The sequence below is a fragment of the Notolabrus celidotus genome, chromosome 10, assembly GCF_009762535.1.
Source record: "Notolabrus celidotus isolate fNotCel1 chromosome 10, fNotCel1.pri, whole genome shotgun sequence".
In the NCBI taxonomy this organism is placed as follows: Eukaryota; Metazoa; Chordata; class Actinopteri; order Labriformes; family Labridae; genus Notolabrus; species Notolabrus celidotus.
In genome coordinates this window covers 2949040-2967969 of record NC_048281.1, presented here as the reverse complement: position 1 = coordinate 2967969, position 18930 = coordinate 2949040, and the positions used below count along the sequence as shown (strand labels likewise).

General features: G+C 38.2%; 1 protein-coding gene across 2 annotated transcripts in view; it reads left to right on the top strand.

Annotated features, from left to right (window-relative positions):
• The first annotated feature begins 3341 nt into the window (after positions 1 to 3341).
• ramp1 (receptor activity modifying protein 1) overlaps positions 3342 to 18930 on the top strand; it is a 119929-nt gene continuing 104340 nt past the window's right edge. For both annotated transcript variants that reach the window (XM_034693288.1, XM_034693287.1), the window contains exon 1: positions 3342 to 4143. In XM_034693288.1, coding sequence (XP_034549179.1) covers positions 4086 to 4143 — 58 coding nt within the window. In that variant the 5' untranslated portion in view covers positions 3342 to 4085. The remainder of the gene's footprint in view (positions 4144 to 18930) is intronic.

Genomic DNA, 18930 nt, shown 5'->3' with positions numbered 1-18930 from the left:
ATGCTCCTTGTTCTACGCCGTTTCCACAATCCTGTTTTTATTTGTCATGACTGGACCACGCGATGAGGTCAGGTATTCTTCAGTCTTTCTGCTCACAGGTGAAACACTGCTGTATTGTATGGGGCGCCGTTTGTAAAGTTGTGCACCTCGTAAATAACAGCTACAATTCTCCATAGTTAGCTCCCAAAAGTCGTAAAAATGTAGAGTGAATTTTTAAAAGTCACTTTTTTTTATCACATTTAGAGGAATATTGGTGATCTTCTTCACATTTCATTTTGTTGTGAAAAATATATTAAGTTAAAATCATTGTAAAACCCAAATTTCTAAATATAAATCTAAATGTTAAATCTAAATCTAAATGTTCAACGTGAAATGTAATGTTCAACGATAAATCTAAATGTTAAATATAAATCTAAATTTTAAATATAAGTGTAAATGTTCAACATCAAATATAAATCTAAATGTTCAATATAAATCTAAATGTTAAATATAAATTTAAATGTTCAACGTAAAATGTAATGTTCAACAATAAATCTAAATGTTAAATATAAATCTAAATGTTCAGCGTAAAATGTAATGTTCAACAATAAATCTAAATGTTAAATATAAATCTAAATTTTAAATATAAGTCTAAATGTTCAACATCAAATATAGATCTAAATGTTAAATATAAATCTAAATGTTCAACATCAAATATAAATCTAAATGTTCAACATCAAATATAAATCTAAATGTTAAATATAAATCTAAATGTTCAACATCAAATATAAATCTAAATGTTCAATATAAATCTAAATGTTAAATATAAATCTAAATGTTAAATATAAATATAAATGTTAAATATAAATATAAATGTTCAATATAAATATAAATGTTCAATATAAATCTAAATGTTCAATATAAAACTAAATGTTAATTATAAATCTAAATGTTAAATCTAAATGTTCAATATAAAACTAAATGTTGAATATAAATATAAATGTTAAATATAAATGTTTAATATAAATATAAATGTTCAATATAAATCTAAACATTCAATGTTAAATCTAAATGTTAAATATAAATATAAATGTTAAATATAAATCTAAATGTTAAATATAAATATAAATGTTAAATCTAAATCTAAATGTTGAATATAAATATAAATGTTGAATATAAATATAAATGTTAAACATAAATATAAATGTTAAATATAAACACAAATACTAAACACAAATCTAACTGTTGCACAACTTTACAAACGTTGCCCCATAGTATTGACTGCTTGACTTGGTCAACTTTACAAAACTCAAATAAAAAAACGGCCACGAGGCACGTTGAGAGTGGATTGTACACGGTGTCCATAAGATTGCCAGTGTCCAGCCAAGTATTCAGTATTTTGGTGGTTTATTGTACAACACAAAAAAGGCTTCTCTCAAACAAAAGGGAACGTCTCTAAGCCTTCAAATCTCCCGGTGTCCCCCCCCCATCTTACCTGCCCATCTACATACACGTCACTCGGTGCAAAACTATCAACCTACAAAAGTGAGTAACGAAATATACTAATAACCCCTATGGCATCAAAGTTAATCCTATAATTACCTTAAATTAAATAACAATAAATTAATCGATTGAAGTAAAAATAATTAAATACACAATGTAAATAGCTCCAACAGCTGCATTGGTTTCATCAGTATACTGGTTTGAACGTTGTGCTTCTTTTGAGAGTTCTCCAGCGTTGCTTTGAGGTCTAAAAGAATCTGATATCAAAGCCTCTCTTAGTGTGAGTGTGATTTTACCACTGTATAAGAAGATGATACAAACTTTGATCATTTTAAACACATTGTCAAAATACCATAAACATATCAATGTGATATATCACTCTGTTTGAACTTTGTGGTCAGTGCATCTCTTGTGTCTTTATCAATTTCACAAAGGAAACAAAGTTAATTTGGCATTGTTTCTACATTTAAATGTAGCAGATTATTTACAGACATGTCAGAAGTTTTAAACATATAAGAAGCTATGATTAAATCACAAGTTACAATTGATTTCCAATCAATCATCAGAGATATCAACAGCTCAACAGACCATTTCTTGTGATGTAGTATCAGTTTTGCACCTGACTCTTATGTCGCTAAGGTCCTCACTCTGTCTGTGTGAGATGATCCGACACACTGGGTTTGAGCTGTATGAGAGCTTTTGGTGTTGCTCTGATTTAACATCATCCAGTCACACGGAGTCATTTGGCAGCAAACAACATACAACAACAGACCCAGTTCCTCCCATCCTACGTAGATGACTCATCTTTCACACTGGGTTTAAAGTGAGCTGAAAACAGCACCACAAACATTTACCTTTGCAACCAGTCAGGGTTTTGTGATAATAGCTAACAGGTACATATGATCCAAATGTCTCCACATACATGTATTGATATGACAATATCAGGCAATGATTTCCCCTCTTTCTGACTTCTGAGCTGAGTCATTATCCACTCTTTATTTTAAGATCAGGTAGAGATCCTACGGTTTCCATATGTCAAGGGAATTTTAGGGAGTTCTGGATTTTAATATATGCATACAATGTTAAAATATTTCCATTTCTGGAATGCATCAATCCTGAAAAGTATTTGGTGTGATGTTTCAAGCAGAATCAGCACAGTGTAAGCACAGTTTATCATGTAAGAGTGTGCAGGATGTGATTCTCCCAGATGGGATTTTCTGACCTGCAGAGGTGACCCTGGTTGAATCATGGATGGGCTGACAGAACCATAAAAAACAGAACCAGAACAGGTATTCAGCTGATGAGCGAAGGAAGGAGAATTTCAGGGGGACATAAAAGCTTAAATTACACCTAACAAAGGTGACCAAATAGTTAAAGAGAAGCGCAACGATCCATCGTTTACAATGATTAAAGTGCAATGCTCCTTAAGACCACTGGGTGGAGGTGTCGAACAACTCTGCACCCATCCAAGGCTGAACCTGCACTTGAATTCACACTACTACACCAGTCTGCCGATCCACACAACAGGTGGGAACTTAACACCACTGTCACACAAATTTCACTCCCAATAAAGCTTACTGTTTGAGTGAATTTTTCCTCAAAAGTTCTGAGTGTTGTTTGGGAACAGTTTCACTTCTATTTCTCTTCTAAGGAAGCCTACAAACTGCCTGTGAGTCCCAGAGGAAGCACTGAAAATTGAGTTTCTATTCTATCACAACACAAACATTTCCATAAAGAATCAACAACGTGCCATTTTATATTTGTGATCTCTTTGTCTAGTTAAAAACACAGATAGACCTGCATTTCATTTCCCCTGGAGACTAATTGAACAGTTCTCCATCCTCTATTCCAGATGGCGTTACATTGATATAATATAATTAGTTAAGGCTGTGTGTGATTATTTTTGTTTTCATTTATTTGGCCACATTACCAACACTCGTTTGCCATGCGCCGTTTAGCCGCTGGTGTGTATCTGATTAACCAATGGAAAAGTACCATTAGTAGCCCAGTTCCTCCCCCTCCACCAAATACACCATCACTTCCCCTCCCTGCCCTGTAATCGTTATGTTTGGGTCTACCCTGTCCCCTCCGCCCCCCCACAGCATTGTCCTTACCGAGAGAGGCAGTGAACCCTGACACAGTCTCTCTGATCCTCCAGTCCCGGGCTGGCCGGTGCGTCCCGTTGCGCACAGCACAATACAGAGTCCAACGCTGCACACTTGTCGCGCGGGCACTCATTTCACTGGGTACCTCAGGACAGCTAATAAGAGAGAGCTGGTGAGAGAGAGAGAGAGAGAGCTACAACTTCAAGAGCGGATATGATTCATGCGTGGATGACAGGGGATCGGTGATAGGAGGACTCGGGGGAGTTCAGGTATAAGCAGAAACAAGGACGGGTCTTGGCCCCTCTCCTCCCCCGAGCAGTTTGCACAAGGTGATCCAGCAGAGGCTTCTGCTTGACCGAGGAGTCACTTTACACGGATTCCTTCCCCAGCTGTGACCTATAATGCTACTTACTCTGTACTCTTTGAGCTCGTGATAGTCTCTCTCCTCTTCGCGTCCCTCTCAAACTTCAGTCAGTGGATCTCTGTGAGAGCGGCAGGATGGGATCGCAGTCCGGAGCTGCTCTGCAGAAACAGACGCTCTTGTGGTTCATTGTAGGTGAGTGTTACACATTGTGCTTTTGCTGAGGGGGTTTCAAACAAAGGTGGATGATCTTAACTGTGAACTCTGTGTGGATTATATCCTTTACTTAATTAGCAGACGCGACAGAGTACATTTAGGAACACATCTGTTTGAAGCAAGTGGGTTAGGATTGTGTTTGTGAAGTTTTAATGACCTGATGTGGAAAATGTTGGATTACCCTAATTTAAATCCTCAACACAAACACCCCCCTGCACAAAAACAAAACCTTTACACTCTGTGAATTTTGTTTCAGAACTAGAATCAAAATCTGCAGTGGCTTTATTTGGAGTAATGTACCAGAATTACCTATATCTTGTGCAACCTCAAACACCTCTGTCAATTTATCATCAGTTCAATAACAAGTTGATTGGTTATAGCAGTTTCTAATGTATTGTACTTGTATGGTTCAATGTAAACAGCTTAAGTGCATCTGGAAGGAGAGAGGAGAGCTCCAGGGTGGAAGAAATAAAGTGTCACAAGACCTGTTGGCTGTCGTTTCCCAATGTCTGTGTTATAATAGAGAGCTAATGTCTAGGTTCTTTTTTTGTGTTTCCGTGTGAGCAGACAAATTGTTTGGAAGGAGTGGATGATGAGTGAGAGTCTTTGTACCATCTAGCACGCTTTCCCTCAGAGTATTGTCTCTCTTTTTCTTTAGTTCAGGTTGCTTCACTTACTCAGGAGCGTGAAGATAAACAATCTAATTCGTCAAGACTGAAGTTATTGTTCAGAAGAAAAAGAAATAACACTACGCCTACTCACTGAATCACTAACCTTTCAAGTCAACTCTTGTATTATAATGATTTCAGGTTCTTCAGAGTCAGGATATCTGCACTATATCAGCTGTTCCTTTTTGCATTAATTTATCTTAGCTTGCTACCACATGTTGATTAAAAAATGATTCAGCCTCACAGGAGGTATCTTCTTCTCCCTTGTGCAATTCATTCCTGCGGGTATACTGAAAAAGCTCTTTATTTGAGAAACAACAAATAAGAAGAGTTGCTTAAAGTCTTATCCTAAGGGAGGAATATGATACACATTTAATAGGGGGATAGAATAACTGCAACAGGGTCAAAGACGAATAAGGATTTGAAAATTGAAAAAAACAAACAAAGTGGCTAAAAATGCCTATTTAGACACTTTCTATCTTTATTAGAGTGTTGTGTATACAGCTCAACAACAGGAATTTGTTTTAAAAATGCAATAAACATTTTTCAGTGAATCACATGATTTTTTCCGTGAAAAATGTCCTTCCTGGGTAACGGTAATGGATTTGAAAATTAATTAAAAAGCAACATATACTAATATAAATCTGTATTGATTAACATGTCCACTCTGGATAACAGAGGACATGTCCTGGGTAACAGAAGATCTTTGTTATCCAGGGAGGACATATCGTTATCCAGGAAGGACAAAAACAATGTTTTCCCTTTATAATCAGGCACTAACTAGTCATACTGTGTAAAATGTTTGCTTAACCTTCAACACACTAATGTCATATTTAACATGAGATAGGTCATTTGTAAATATATAAACATAATACAAGTTTTATTAGCGTTATCCAGAAAGACACATGATTTGAGGACACAGTGCACCAGTGACCGAAAAGGTCAAAATATCAACATTTTAAGAGAGACTTTCTGACCATGTGATATCTTTTGGGGGTCCTCCAGAAACTGTTGGCCGATACAATAGCCTGTCACATGACTATCCAAATCCAAATATGGTAATATATAGCCACTTTATGTGTGTTACCCAGGAAGGACATTCGGAAATCCAAAAATGTAGACAAAAGTATTTCTTGCATAAATATGTAAATAAGCTTAGTGTTGTGACTATATTTGTGGGTATCATTGCAAATATCAAATATCAACACAATTATGCCCCAGTACATAATTAATGCTTTTATTAAGATTTCTGACATTTTTGGCATATTTTTGTACTTAGATTTTAAGCCCGGATGTTATCCAGGAAGGACAGTTCTGTATTTTTGAGCTCAATTGCTCTTTAAATTAGATTTTTTTAATAGTGAAAACTCATATGAGTAGGTAAAGTGGAGAGAGTTGAGTACTGTAATGTGGTATTTTTAAAACTTTATATATTTTTAACATTATAATTATGCTTTGGACGACAGAAATGACATGCCACGTCTTTGACCCAACAACATGTAGTTATTGTGGGCAAAAGGGACTTTGTAATTTGATGTGGGGCAGGTTTATTTGTATAAAGTCAAATACGCTGCGTAGCACTCAGAGGCATCTGCAAGACTTAGTTGTGTATGCAGCCATCTGTTTGCACTCCAGTTGTTTTGTGATTTGTGAACCAAAAGCAGCTTTTTCTCACTCCCACAAGAGCAAAACATATTGGAGAAAAACTTCTTATTGTGTTTGTTTATTTATTTATTTTTTGAGTGGAATTGAACAAGATACATTCGGGCCATTTGGGCCCAGTTATGAAAACGTTCCCGGTCTATCTCTTCCCACATGTCTTTATGACTTTCTGCTGTCATGTGTGTGTGAGCGTGTATAACTTTATGAGGTATTGATGAGCTCTGTATAGCGTCATTAATTTATGAGTGTGTGTAGGAATGTAAAAATATGGTGTCTATAAAGATAGTGTTGGTGCTTTCACTTTATCATTTCTCTCTGAATTTGACCGTGTGAAAATCTCACAGTGTTTAGGACTAAAATTCAAATGAGGATTAGCTCTGTGTCTTGAAGGGGAAACCGATCAGCTGTAATACTGTGACTAATGATAGGCAAAGTGAATAACTATGAGCTCTTTACCCTGTCAGTGTGTGGGACATGTCAGGCAGAAAGTGAACATTTTGTCCTCCAAGTTGATGCATTAGAAGCAGATAATAATATGCGAGTGTGAGGATGGGAGTGACTTTGACGAGGGGCCAAATTGCGATGGCTGGACGCCTGGGTCAATGCATCTGTAAAACTGCATCTTGTGGGGGGTGTTCCCGGTCTGCAGTGGTCAGCAACTTCCACAAGTGGTCCAGGGAAGGAAAACCAGTGAATCAGAGACAGGGTCATGAGGGGCCAAGGCTCAGTGACGGCTGGCCTGTGTGGTCCGATCGAACAGAAGAGCTACTGTAGCTTAACATGCTGTAAAGGTCCATGCTGGCTCTGAAAGGCAGGTGTCAGAACAGTGTATCGCAGCTTATCAAGCATCTGTGGGGTGTGCTGGACAACTAAGTCCGATCCATGGAGGATCCACCTTACAGCTTACAGATTGACTAGTTGATCTGAACTATAAAATAGCTGCTTCTCCTCTTTAAGGAAACAATATTCTGCTGATTGTTTAAGTGCACACAGCTTTCGATAATGTATCAACCTGGAAGAGTTTTATTTTGTCCTTTAGCTTCAGACTAAATTTTATTTTTAGGGGCACTTTTATTTATCACTGTAGCTTTTGCAACTTGTGTGTAATACTGAGAGAAAATCAGTTTATGTTAGGGATGGGCAAGGATTTTTGAATATTCAAATATTCGTTAACTTTTTAAAAACTGAAGAGTTACTTTGAAAATTTTCATTCATTTTAAAAGTACAATTCTTCATCGTTTTTACCGGTGCCTGGTTGTAATACAGTATCCCCACCAGACAGTGGCCAGAGAGGGTCTTGCAGTTTTTTTCGATTGCTTGAACACGATTTTGAAAATAGGGCTCATTTTGTAGAAACACTACACACAGTTCACACAACCACACACACAAGGAGCAGAACACCTCAGATCCTTTGCAAAATGAAACACTCTTGTAAAAACTTTACACTAATTTATCAAAACCACATTTTATTACCACATGAAACACACACATTTCATATGACTTAATTCTGTTTGAAGCAGTTACACACTGCTGCTGCTAAAACACTTTATATTCTACTTCTCAGTGATCAGAGTACTGTAAGTGAAGTACACAGAGAAAGTGCAAATATACAATAAATTCACCAAACACTACACAAGACCACCGCTGCAGACTGATGAACATATCATTTATTTCTCTCTATATACCCAAATCAGTCAACATGTCAACATGGAGAATCACAACAAAACATGTCCCAGTTGTCATGCTGCTACAGTAGTGTAACATTGTAAGCTCAGCAAATATCACACAAACATCAAATACTGGATCCAGTTGAAGACAGGTGAACTCACCTGCTGCATTGTTATAGTGCTTAAACCTGATTTGTGTGTCTACAATTAAGCAATCATGTGTTTGCGCACCTGATGGCTGTTTAACCAATTGACTCAGGTGTGGTGATGTGACAGTCAGTGCTTTGGAATTGAAGGAAGTGACATCAGGAAATACTTCTGTGTCTAATGTATACAAGTGTGTTTGGTGTTTTTCAATCACTGTGTGTTATTTTGCAAAAAGTGTGAGGCTGATATTGTGCTTATGGTGGTGCAGATCTGGGCCGATGTTTTGCTCCTTGAGTGTAAGGTTTTGATAATTGTGTATTCACTAGCAAGGACCACGCCACACAAGGATATAAGTTGAACATTTAATGAATTAGTTGTGCGTGGTGTGCCCAGCAGAAGGAGACTCAGGATGGGGGTTCCGTCTCAGCGTTATCCTGCCGGAGCTGATCTTGACCCAGGTTGTACCTGGAAGTAGACAGGGCATAGAAGGAGCGAGCACGAGTTGAGTAGGAGAGGACAAGGAAATAGGTTAAGTGCAGGAGAGTAAGGTGAGGGAGGGTGGGTTGACGAATCACGGACAAGCAGTTGGAGTAGGCTGGCTACGTTTAAGAAGGCTTGTCAGGTGATTGAGGGTGTGGTTTAGGCGTGGTCCTGCTCCCGAATCTAAGTTAACACCTTAACTTCATATACTTTTGATTTTAGTGTTTATGTAGTCGAAAAAAACTGTAAAGCTGTTTAAAACTGGAAACAGAAGAAGAAGAAGAATGCTAACTACATTAATTAGCAAAAGAAGAAGAAAACATTATTAGATTTTCTCCGTTTCTGAATCTCACACTGCTACACGTGTTTCCAGAGACTGAACATGGCTGTAAAATGTTAACACACACGCCACGCCGAGTCACAGAAACACCAACATAAAGATAGTTGAATAGATGCCAATGATTATCTAATAGTATTTTGTCTTGAAATGCCCATCCCTAGTTCATGTAGCTATTTAGTTTCTCTAAGTGTTTAAATTATTACTTAATACCTCCTGTTAACGCAAATATGTGCCATCCTAAATCATTTGTAGTAATCATCAAATATTTCCCCCACCAGGTGTTATTGCACAGCCCTTTCAATAGAAAATGGAACACACACAAAAAAGTTACAATGGTGGTGTAAGAAGAAAGAAAGAAATGTACTTTATTGACTTTATTGAAATTCAATTTTTTCACTCATGCTATTTTGGTCATGCTACACATACAGTTTTGTTGGTATATACATACAAATGCACACACATGCAGTGAACATGCTTAGGGAGAGATGTCAGAGTGAGGATACTGCCGTCAACCAGCGCACCCCGAGCAATTGGGGGTTCGGTACCTTGCTCAAGGGCACCTCGGCAGTGCCCAGGCAGGTAAACCAGCACCTCTCCAGCCACCAGTCCACTTGCCAAACTTCGTCCATGCTGGGACTCGAACCGGCAACCCTTCGGTTCCCAAGCCAAGTCCCTATGGACTGAGCTACTGCCGCCCAAAAAACAACTTTTTCACGTTATTCTAACTTTTTAGCTGCAGATTTAGTAACTTTCACAGCTGTTTACTGAGTTTCAACTATTTTTATTTTTAAAGTTATATTTTAGGCCTTTTTGCCTTTATTTGATAGGACAAGAATGAGACAGACAACTTTGCACTAACTGTGTTAACATGTCTGAATTTCAGGTTAGTGAGATCACTTTATAGGGATAAAGAGAAGAAGATCAGAAAGGCAGAAACTAATATAAGAGGGATTATGATCAGGAAATGAGGAAGAGTCCATCAAATATCAAGAGTTGGAAGGCCTGAAAACTGAAGCAACAGAGCTTGGTTGTGTGTTTCTGCCTAACAGGATGGTAACATTAGTTGTGCTGTGCTGCTTCCCCTCGGAATGCTGTGCCATGCTATGCTTCTCCTTACTGTGGATAATTTACCCCTGGGCAACAGACGCTCCAGATTCTGCCATATTACCCAGTTGTTAATGTTACTTGCCTGGCAAAGTGGATAATGTGCTTCTTTGAGGAAGCACTGAGGGGAGGAGTACATTTGTTTGGCTGTTGTGTTCAAATATCAGAGAATCTCCATAACATCCCTCAGCCACAGTAAAATAGCCACACTCAAGAAAGTTAGATTCATTTCTTTTGATTGAATTGCTCTAGTATGATCTGTGGACTACCTTGAGCTTTTTGTGACTTGTCAATCTTGTTGGGAAGGTAAACATGTTTATGAAAGTAGGCTATCACAACTAGGGTGGCAACATTAAGGGTTTTTTCAAAGTTGGAAACTTTCCATGGGAATTAACAGGAATTTATGGGAATAAACATGAATCAACCAGGAGTTGAATAAACTGAAGGTTGGCTCTTAACAGGGAACTTACATATAGTTGGGGAAAATATATTTTATCATAATCCTGACTAAAACAATCAGATTTCATGCAAGTACAGTTGAATATCTCTGCTATTCATCAATCACATGCACATAGCACACTGCTTGCTGCAGGGCTATTAAGACCACGCCCCCTACATGCAATGTGCATTCCTCCATCACATGCACACATGATTTCTAGAATCCTGGACCACACTTTGAGCCCAGAGCACAAGGCTATTGAAGCCACACATTTGAGCCTGTGGACTACACAAAGTGAAGTGAGTTGTGATGATATTATGTGGTTATATATTTAACAAATTTGATGTATGGTACTAATGTTTAACTTACAAATATCAGATATAAATGTATTCATACAGTAGACAGCTAGCTGATAAGTTAGATGCCAAATAAGCTAAAGCTAGCATAGCCTCATAGATGATAAGTGAATTCATCTTATCAAGATTCTAGCTACCACAAACCTGATGCTGTTTTTATGCCTCCTGCAAGATGTTTATCAATTGTGAAATATTTTGAAGATCATTCCAGTTTTTTTAACTAGGCTAAATATTTATTTATGTTCAAGCCATTGCATTAATATTCCTACTGTTATTATATTCGGCAGAAAAATGCAGAGGCTAGGCTTGAGAAGCTTGAGGGAAGATGCTTTTTTGTTTAACATTTTGAATGGGACTTTGTTGGGATTGCATTTTTGTTAATTTTTGAATGGGTTGGGTCGGGGGGGATGAGTAATATTTAATTCAACATTCATGTTTTCATTCTTTAATGAAAGAATTGATTGTTCAATAAAATATTTAACACTTGATAAAGTTCTACTTACAAATAAATCTGTTTTAATTGTATTATATTGGATGGATGTCTGCTTATCACAAAACAAATATTTATGCTTGGATATGACACCTTTCCATTAAATGACCCACAATTCACAGTTAATTCCATTAATTCCCATGGAAAGTTTCCAATTTGGAATATTTCTAAAATTCCCAAGCTTAACTTCCCATGGAAATATACCAGAAATTTCCTCCACTTTGCGACCCTAATCACAACAAAGATGGAAATGAATGATGAACTATTGAAGCCACATAGTTTTGCAACCGTGCATGCACCTACTTTCTTTATTGTGATTCTTTTTTAATGTGGTAGCAGTCTTTTTTTTCCAGTTAATATTTGGATGTTACAAGCATAATTCACATTGTGTGAACCGCGTTCAATACTACCAATTTGATCCGACATCTAAAACCTATACATGCAAAGAGATTCACAAAAGGAACAGAGGAAAAGCTGCTCCACAGAAGCAACCAACTTGACTTTAAAAGGAAGGATAGACATCCTCAGGAGAGCGAAAAGACTAGAGAAGGTAGTTGAATTAATTGCTTTGGACAACCAGCACTGTAGTGATTCCTCCTACTTTGAGTTTTAGGTGATCTAGGTTATTTGATATTATAATCCGGGATCAAAATAGCAATGAAAAGTGGAAAAACAACGTAAGAAAGCTGCGTTAATGTCATGTATTCATAATCTTGCTCTGGCAGCCAGGCACCATTATCATGAGTCACATACCATCTTGTGAGAGTTGAGTTCACAACAGCACTGCCTCGAGTTTACGTGTGCAATATTGCATGAACATCAGTTTTGTGTGTCTCATTCAGCAGAGCATGTAAAACAGATTACTAGTTTTTGAAAAATGCTAGCTCAACTAAGTTAAACAGAAAATGCTGAAGACAACTTTTTGTTGTTTTGTTTACTTTTCTCATTTTTGTAAAAGAAAATAAAAAAGTATGGGATCAGCAGATATTCAATATCACAAAAGCCAATCAGAATCAATCCCTGAATCATCAGTTGAAGAGCAGTTTAAACAAACTGCGAGTCTATGAATTGCAGCTGATGTTCACCAAAGTGTAACAAGTACGCTTTAAAAAATCAGTCGTAAAAAAGTTTTAATCAAGTTTGACAAAACCAATGAAATCAATGAAGCAATAACTTGATGGATCCGTGACTTAAGTAAATATAGTGTGAGTTTTTTAAGTGCTGATCACTGATTTTCTGAAACTGTGACAGTTTGTAATGCATTGTCACTGCATTGGTTATTCCTCTCTGCTGATAAAATAGTTTTTGTTCTGGACAAGGTCAGGATTAGGGTTGCAAAATTCCAGGAATTTTCAAAGTTGGAAACTTTCCATGGGAATTAACGGGAATTAACGGGAATAAACGGGAATTTATGGGAATAAACAGGAATTTACTAAATTGAAGGTTGGCTCTTCATAGGGAACTTAAATATAGTTGGGGAAAATATATTTTATCATAATCCTGACAAAAACAACCAGATTTCATTTCAAGTACAGTTGAATATCTCTGCTATTCCTCAATCACATGCACATAGCACACTGCTTACTGCAGGGCTATTGAGACCACACCCCCTACATGCACTTTTTATTTAACATTTTGAATGGGACTTTTTTGGAGGAAGAGGGGCTCTTTTAATTTAACATTTTGAATGGGACTTTTTTGGAGGGAGATGGGCTCTTTTAATTTAACATTTTGAATGGGACTTTGTTGGAGGAAGAGGGGCTCTTTTAATTTAACATTTTGAATGGGACTTTTTTGGAGGGAGAGGGGCTCTTTTAATTTAACATTTTGAATGGGACTTTTTTGGAGGGAGAGGGGCTCTTTTAATTTAACATTTTGAATGGTACTTGTTTGGAGGGAGAGGGGCTCTTTTAATTTAACATTTTGAATGGGACTTTTTTGGTATTGCATTTTTGTTAATTTTTGAATGGGTTGAGTCTGGGGGATGAGTAATATTTAACTGAACATTCATGTTTTTGTTCTTCAATGAAATAATTGATTGTTCAATAAAATATTTAACACTTGATAAAGTTCTACTAACAAATAAATCTGTTTTAATTGTATTATTTTGGATGGATGTCTGCTTAGAACAAAACAAATATTTATGCATGGATATGATACTTTTCCATTAAATTCCCATAAATTCCCATAATTTCCAATTTGGAATATTTCCAAAATTCCCCAGCTTAACTTCCCATGGAAATTTACCGGAAACTTTCCGGAAATTTACCGGAAATTTTCCACCCCTTTGCAACCCTAGTCAGGATGCAGTCTCATTCATGTCTGTCGTCTTTTCATTCTGCTTTTCTCTCTCCATCTGCAGCTCTTGTAATTTTAGACTTATGAAGACATTGAGTTGACTTGGGTTCATTTCCCAACCTTGAACACTGATGCTAACCACTAACTGCTTCACCCTCAGCTGAACTGTAACATGAATCTCATCCAGTAACCCTGAACTACGAATCTGGCATGGTGGAGCTGGACTTAAAAAAAAAGTTCAGTGCTCACGGATACTGTGACGCTCTTAGACAAAGGTGTTCAGGCAGGCTTCCTCTGCTCTCTGCCCTTTGTTTCCATTTTCAAAGCCTCCATGTAGGTGTTCTATATTTACACAAAGAGAGTTATTACTCATCACAGCAGCACCAAGTTGCCTCTTGACTGTTTCACTACATTCACAGACAGATTCAAAAGATTAGCTCTGTAAAATCACTTTTCAAAAGTGTGTCATTTCCCAAGATTCCTCAATAATTACCCCCACTCTGGCGGTTCATTTATCAGCCTGTCATAGTTAATTCTGTCATTTTTACACTCGTTTTTTAACGCCTGGCAGCGTATTTGTATCAACAGAGCCGAGGTTTGATTAATAACTTCTGCCACATGACTTCAGTGGGATCATTTGTGCCATGACAGAAACAATTTGTAATTTGCTCTGGTTGTTTTTGACTGAAAAGTGGAGTATGAATGAAGGATGAGGACTCTTCACTCGGTCTCTGTAGATATGAAGGGATTGACACTAAGAATCACTTTAATCCTCCTTCTCAGATATGATCGTCTTTCATCTGACAGCTCAGGGTTCAAATTGAATTCCTCAGAAATACTTCCCCCACACACCACATTCAGTAGACCATAGTAAAATGTCAAAAGGGAAAGAGCAACATCTCAGGGGTAAACATCTGGCAACTATGACAGCGTGACTAAAATGACTGAATATCCTGTCAGTAAACAATCACAGGGGTAAGGCTGTGTGCTAAACTAAAGTCAGAGCCACAGAGGTGGTCCTGAGCCTGATAGAACTGGTGACACATTACTCTGGTTTCTTAACTTTCTCTCTCTGAGGCAAGTTTTAAATTAGTTTTGGAAAGAAAAAGGCAAGTTAATTAGATTTGGTTGGATGGCTTCATTTAGATTCAGTCCAGTCCAGCTTATTAAAGGAGAGTTTTAGACGGCTACAAGTCTTTTGTTTAAAAAAACCCCAATCATTTATTCGGTCCAGACTGACCATCAGGTGATCTCTACCTAAATCTAAAATAAATAATCACCGTAGAGAGTTAGCTTGCTAAGCAGAATCTTTTGTTCTTGTTAGTCTTATGTAAGTTTATCGCTGCTATCATTGCTGTGCATAGGACTTAAGGCTGATTTATACTTCTGCATCTCCCCTACGCAGCAGGGGCTGACGCGGACATGAACACCACATACTTGTGCGTCGGTGTGTCCATGTCGCGCAGCAATTCTCTGCCGAAACACTAGAGGGCAGTGTGGTCTCTCTGATAGCCGGTCGCCTGCTTCCGGTCCAGCTACGATCTCTGTTTCCTTTTCCACAGAGATTCAGAGCGTGTTCTGTTAATCTACAGCTGATACATGTTGCTGTTTATCATACAGACATGATTACATGAAGAATAGAGAGGAGGAGATGAAATACACGGCCGATGAAGTGTTGTAAATGCGGGAAAGACAAAGACGCCGAGCGGACCAATCACAGGGCTTGAGGTCCGCGTCGGCTCTACGGGGAGTTACATTTTGGAGGAGGTGCACGTCAGCTACGTGCGTAGGCCTCGGCGTAGGTACGGGAGCTACGCGGACCCCCGGCATAGGGTACGCCGTTGATTCAACGCCCAAGTATAAATCAGCCTTTAGAGAGGCACAGCTCTCTGTAACCAGCTCTCCCAAATCTTGAACAATTTTGTAAATCAAGTCTAAGCGGCGATGTGACCGAGAAAGCCATGAATCTGTATTTGAACAATCTGCACAGAAAATGCAGAATCTGTGACATGGTATTGAAACATCCAGCAGTCTGTTACACCAGCTGTGTGTAAGTTGTGTCCTAAGTTAGGGTGTGAAGTCCTCACTGAACCACACGTTGAAACGAGTTAGTTTGTAACTTCAGTTGTGTCATAGTTTGGTTTCACCACAGAGACGTAAGGTTCATCTGAACTAGTAGACCGTAACGTCCAAACTAACCACAACGATGTCGCAGATATGACGTTTAAACTTCGTGCAGCCAATTAGAGGAAAGCACCAATTTAGATGCAGGGGTTGTTATATGTGTTATCCTTCGTGCCTCATCGTCTCTGAACTGACCAACAGCTTAAACAAACTTACATTACTGTCACAGAACAACAACAGGAGGTATGTATATCTTAATAAAGTGTCACAGTAAGGTGAGAACTATAGCCTAAATCCTTAATCTACAGCGTCTATAATAACAGTGACATCAAGTGGTAAAATGATCAACTACAACATACATAAAAAAATTGGGAGTGCAAATCTTGATCATCATATTTTTCCAGGATGTAATCTCTTGCAGATATCGTGTTGCCGATGTAATATAGCTGGGAGAACCCTCATCCTCCAAATCATCCCACCTTTCAAAACGAAGCATCATGTCATCCAGTGGCTTTGAGTTCAATTGTTATGAAATGTTTTTTGTGAAATATATTGTGTCCATACTGAAATCTGAGGTTAATTGTCTACATGATCCATTTCAGTTTGCATACCGACGAGGACGACGCACTGATGATGCAATTACTAGCATCACTCATTTAACTTTAAAGCACATTGAGGACCCTAAAGCCTATGCACATCTTTTATTTATTGATTTCAGCTCGGCTTTTAATACCTTGCAGCCTCATCTGTTGATAAGGAAATTGTCTCAGATGACTGTAAATCCTTTGATTATTAAATGGTTTTATTCTTTTTTAACAAATAGATCCCAAAATGTCAAAATAAACACCACCCTCTCTGACACCAAATCTATTAGTACAGGAGCACCTCAAGGCTGTGTGAGTTCCCCTGTCCTCTTTACACTCTACACTAATGAATGTAGCAGCAGCCTCCCTGGTAATCTGATTTTGAAGTTTTCAGATGATACAGCCATTCTCAGTCTGCTGTACCAGGACTCTCGTCATATTTTACTGAGATACAGACCTTTGTTCAGTGGTGCGATGATAACCACCTTTTAAAAATATGTGAAGAAGACACAGGAGATGGTGTTTGACCCTCGCTCTGTGGGTGATCACACTCCAGTCCTTATTCATGACAAAAACATCTGTCAGGTCGGCTCCTACAAATAATAAGGTGTCCACCTGGATATTAAGTTCAGCTGGGAGGCCCACATTGATAACCTGTGTTCCCTCATACAGCAAAGATTGCACTTTTTACGTGGGCTCAGGCTGTTTGGTGTGAATCAGCAGGCTATGTGTTTGTTTTATCAGGCTGTACTGGAGAGTATTATTAGGCATGGGATGACAGCATGGTACGGTAACCTCTCTGTTCAGCTCAAACCAAACTCTCTGATCTGGTGCAGACTGCCATGAAGGTCACAGGGAAGACTGGCAACCCTTCCCTACAGGCCATTTATGAGCAGTGTGTTCTTGGGCAGGCCCAGAGAATACTTGGAGACCCGTTGCACATCCTTTACTCTGAGTAAAACTTTGACCATCTGGAAGAAGGTACCGAGTCCCCAAATGTAAATTGAATCGTTTTAAAAACTCCTTTGTGCCGATCTCTATTAGAATTTTAAATATTAAATAGCCTTTTAGGGTTGGGACAGTGTTATGGTGCTCTCTCTTTAAGAGTATGCTGTGTGTTGTATGAATGTGGACTATTTATTGTACTTTTCTTATTTATTTATGTGTTCTTGTGTCAGTGTGGTGATTTTTGTAGGAGCAAGTAACGTGCAGCACTGATGTCAAAGACAAATTTCCCTATGGGGACAATAAAGTACATCGTATCGTATCGTACTCTATGGAGAAAATGTTTGACATAAATCAAAGACTAAAATGCTTTGAGTTCCCATCGACTAAAACTAGACTAAAACTATAAAGGGCTGAAAAGACTCAAATTTGACTAAAACTAACAGACATTTTCTTCTTAAAGCTGGGGTTGGTAATCAGATTTAGATCCACTTTTTGTTATACTGGTTAAAATGATCTTTATGTCCTGATGGTAATCAATACATAATGTGTTCTTAAAAAAGAGGTAAAAAAAGCTGCTATCTACAGCCGGAGTAAACCTGGGAAAACACCAACCAATCCCTGTTTTTTGGGTGCCAACATTTTAAACCATTCAAATCCCGTCCTGCTGTTCTGCCCGCCTCCTGCGCGTACATTTCCCCTGCGTGCACTCTGAGTCCCCGTCTCCTGCCTCTGCTTCCCCTGACTCTATTTACTGCCCCTCTCGCTCGACCTCAGGCCTGTCCCCTCTGACCTGATGAGGTGCTTTGCTCAGGACTGTAGTCCGGATCAGAGTCTAAAAAGCTCTCACCACGGGGGCTCTGACAAGCAAAAATATGAATGACATTTACTAAGTCCTACAGAAATGTAGATGTACTGTAGCGTCTGTCCGGACGCTGTAGTGATGACGAGCTGATTCGTGAACACGTTGATCTTTAATAACCGGTCACTGTCGGTTGTGATCACGCCAACCAACAAAACAACAATCAATGTTTGAATGAATGAAGAACTTCTCCTCTTGTCTCTCCTCTCTCCAGCTCACACACTCTACACCTCCCCTGATGCCTTCACTGACTGTCAACACTGTAGGAATTAAGAACATCTACACTGAACACGTTTAACAAACAGTAGAGCTGTTACAGTATTATATATGTGTTATAACTTTTCTCCTGATATCGCGTCACCAGTACAACTGGATAATGCTAGAATGACAGTTTGAGTACTAACAGCAGCCATGTTTGTTTGTGTTTTTAACTTTCACCATGAGAATGTTTTGGTGAGGACTAGGGATGACCACAATTAATCGATTATCGATTAACTGATTGTTAAGAAATTACTTGAAACACGCATTTTTGTTATCAATTTTCCATCAGGTGGGACAAACATCATGTGGTCTCATATTACACTCATCTATCAGGGAGGT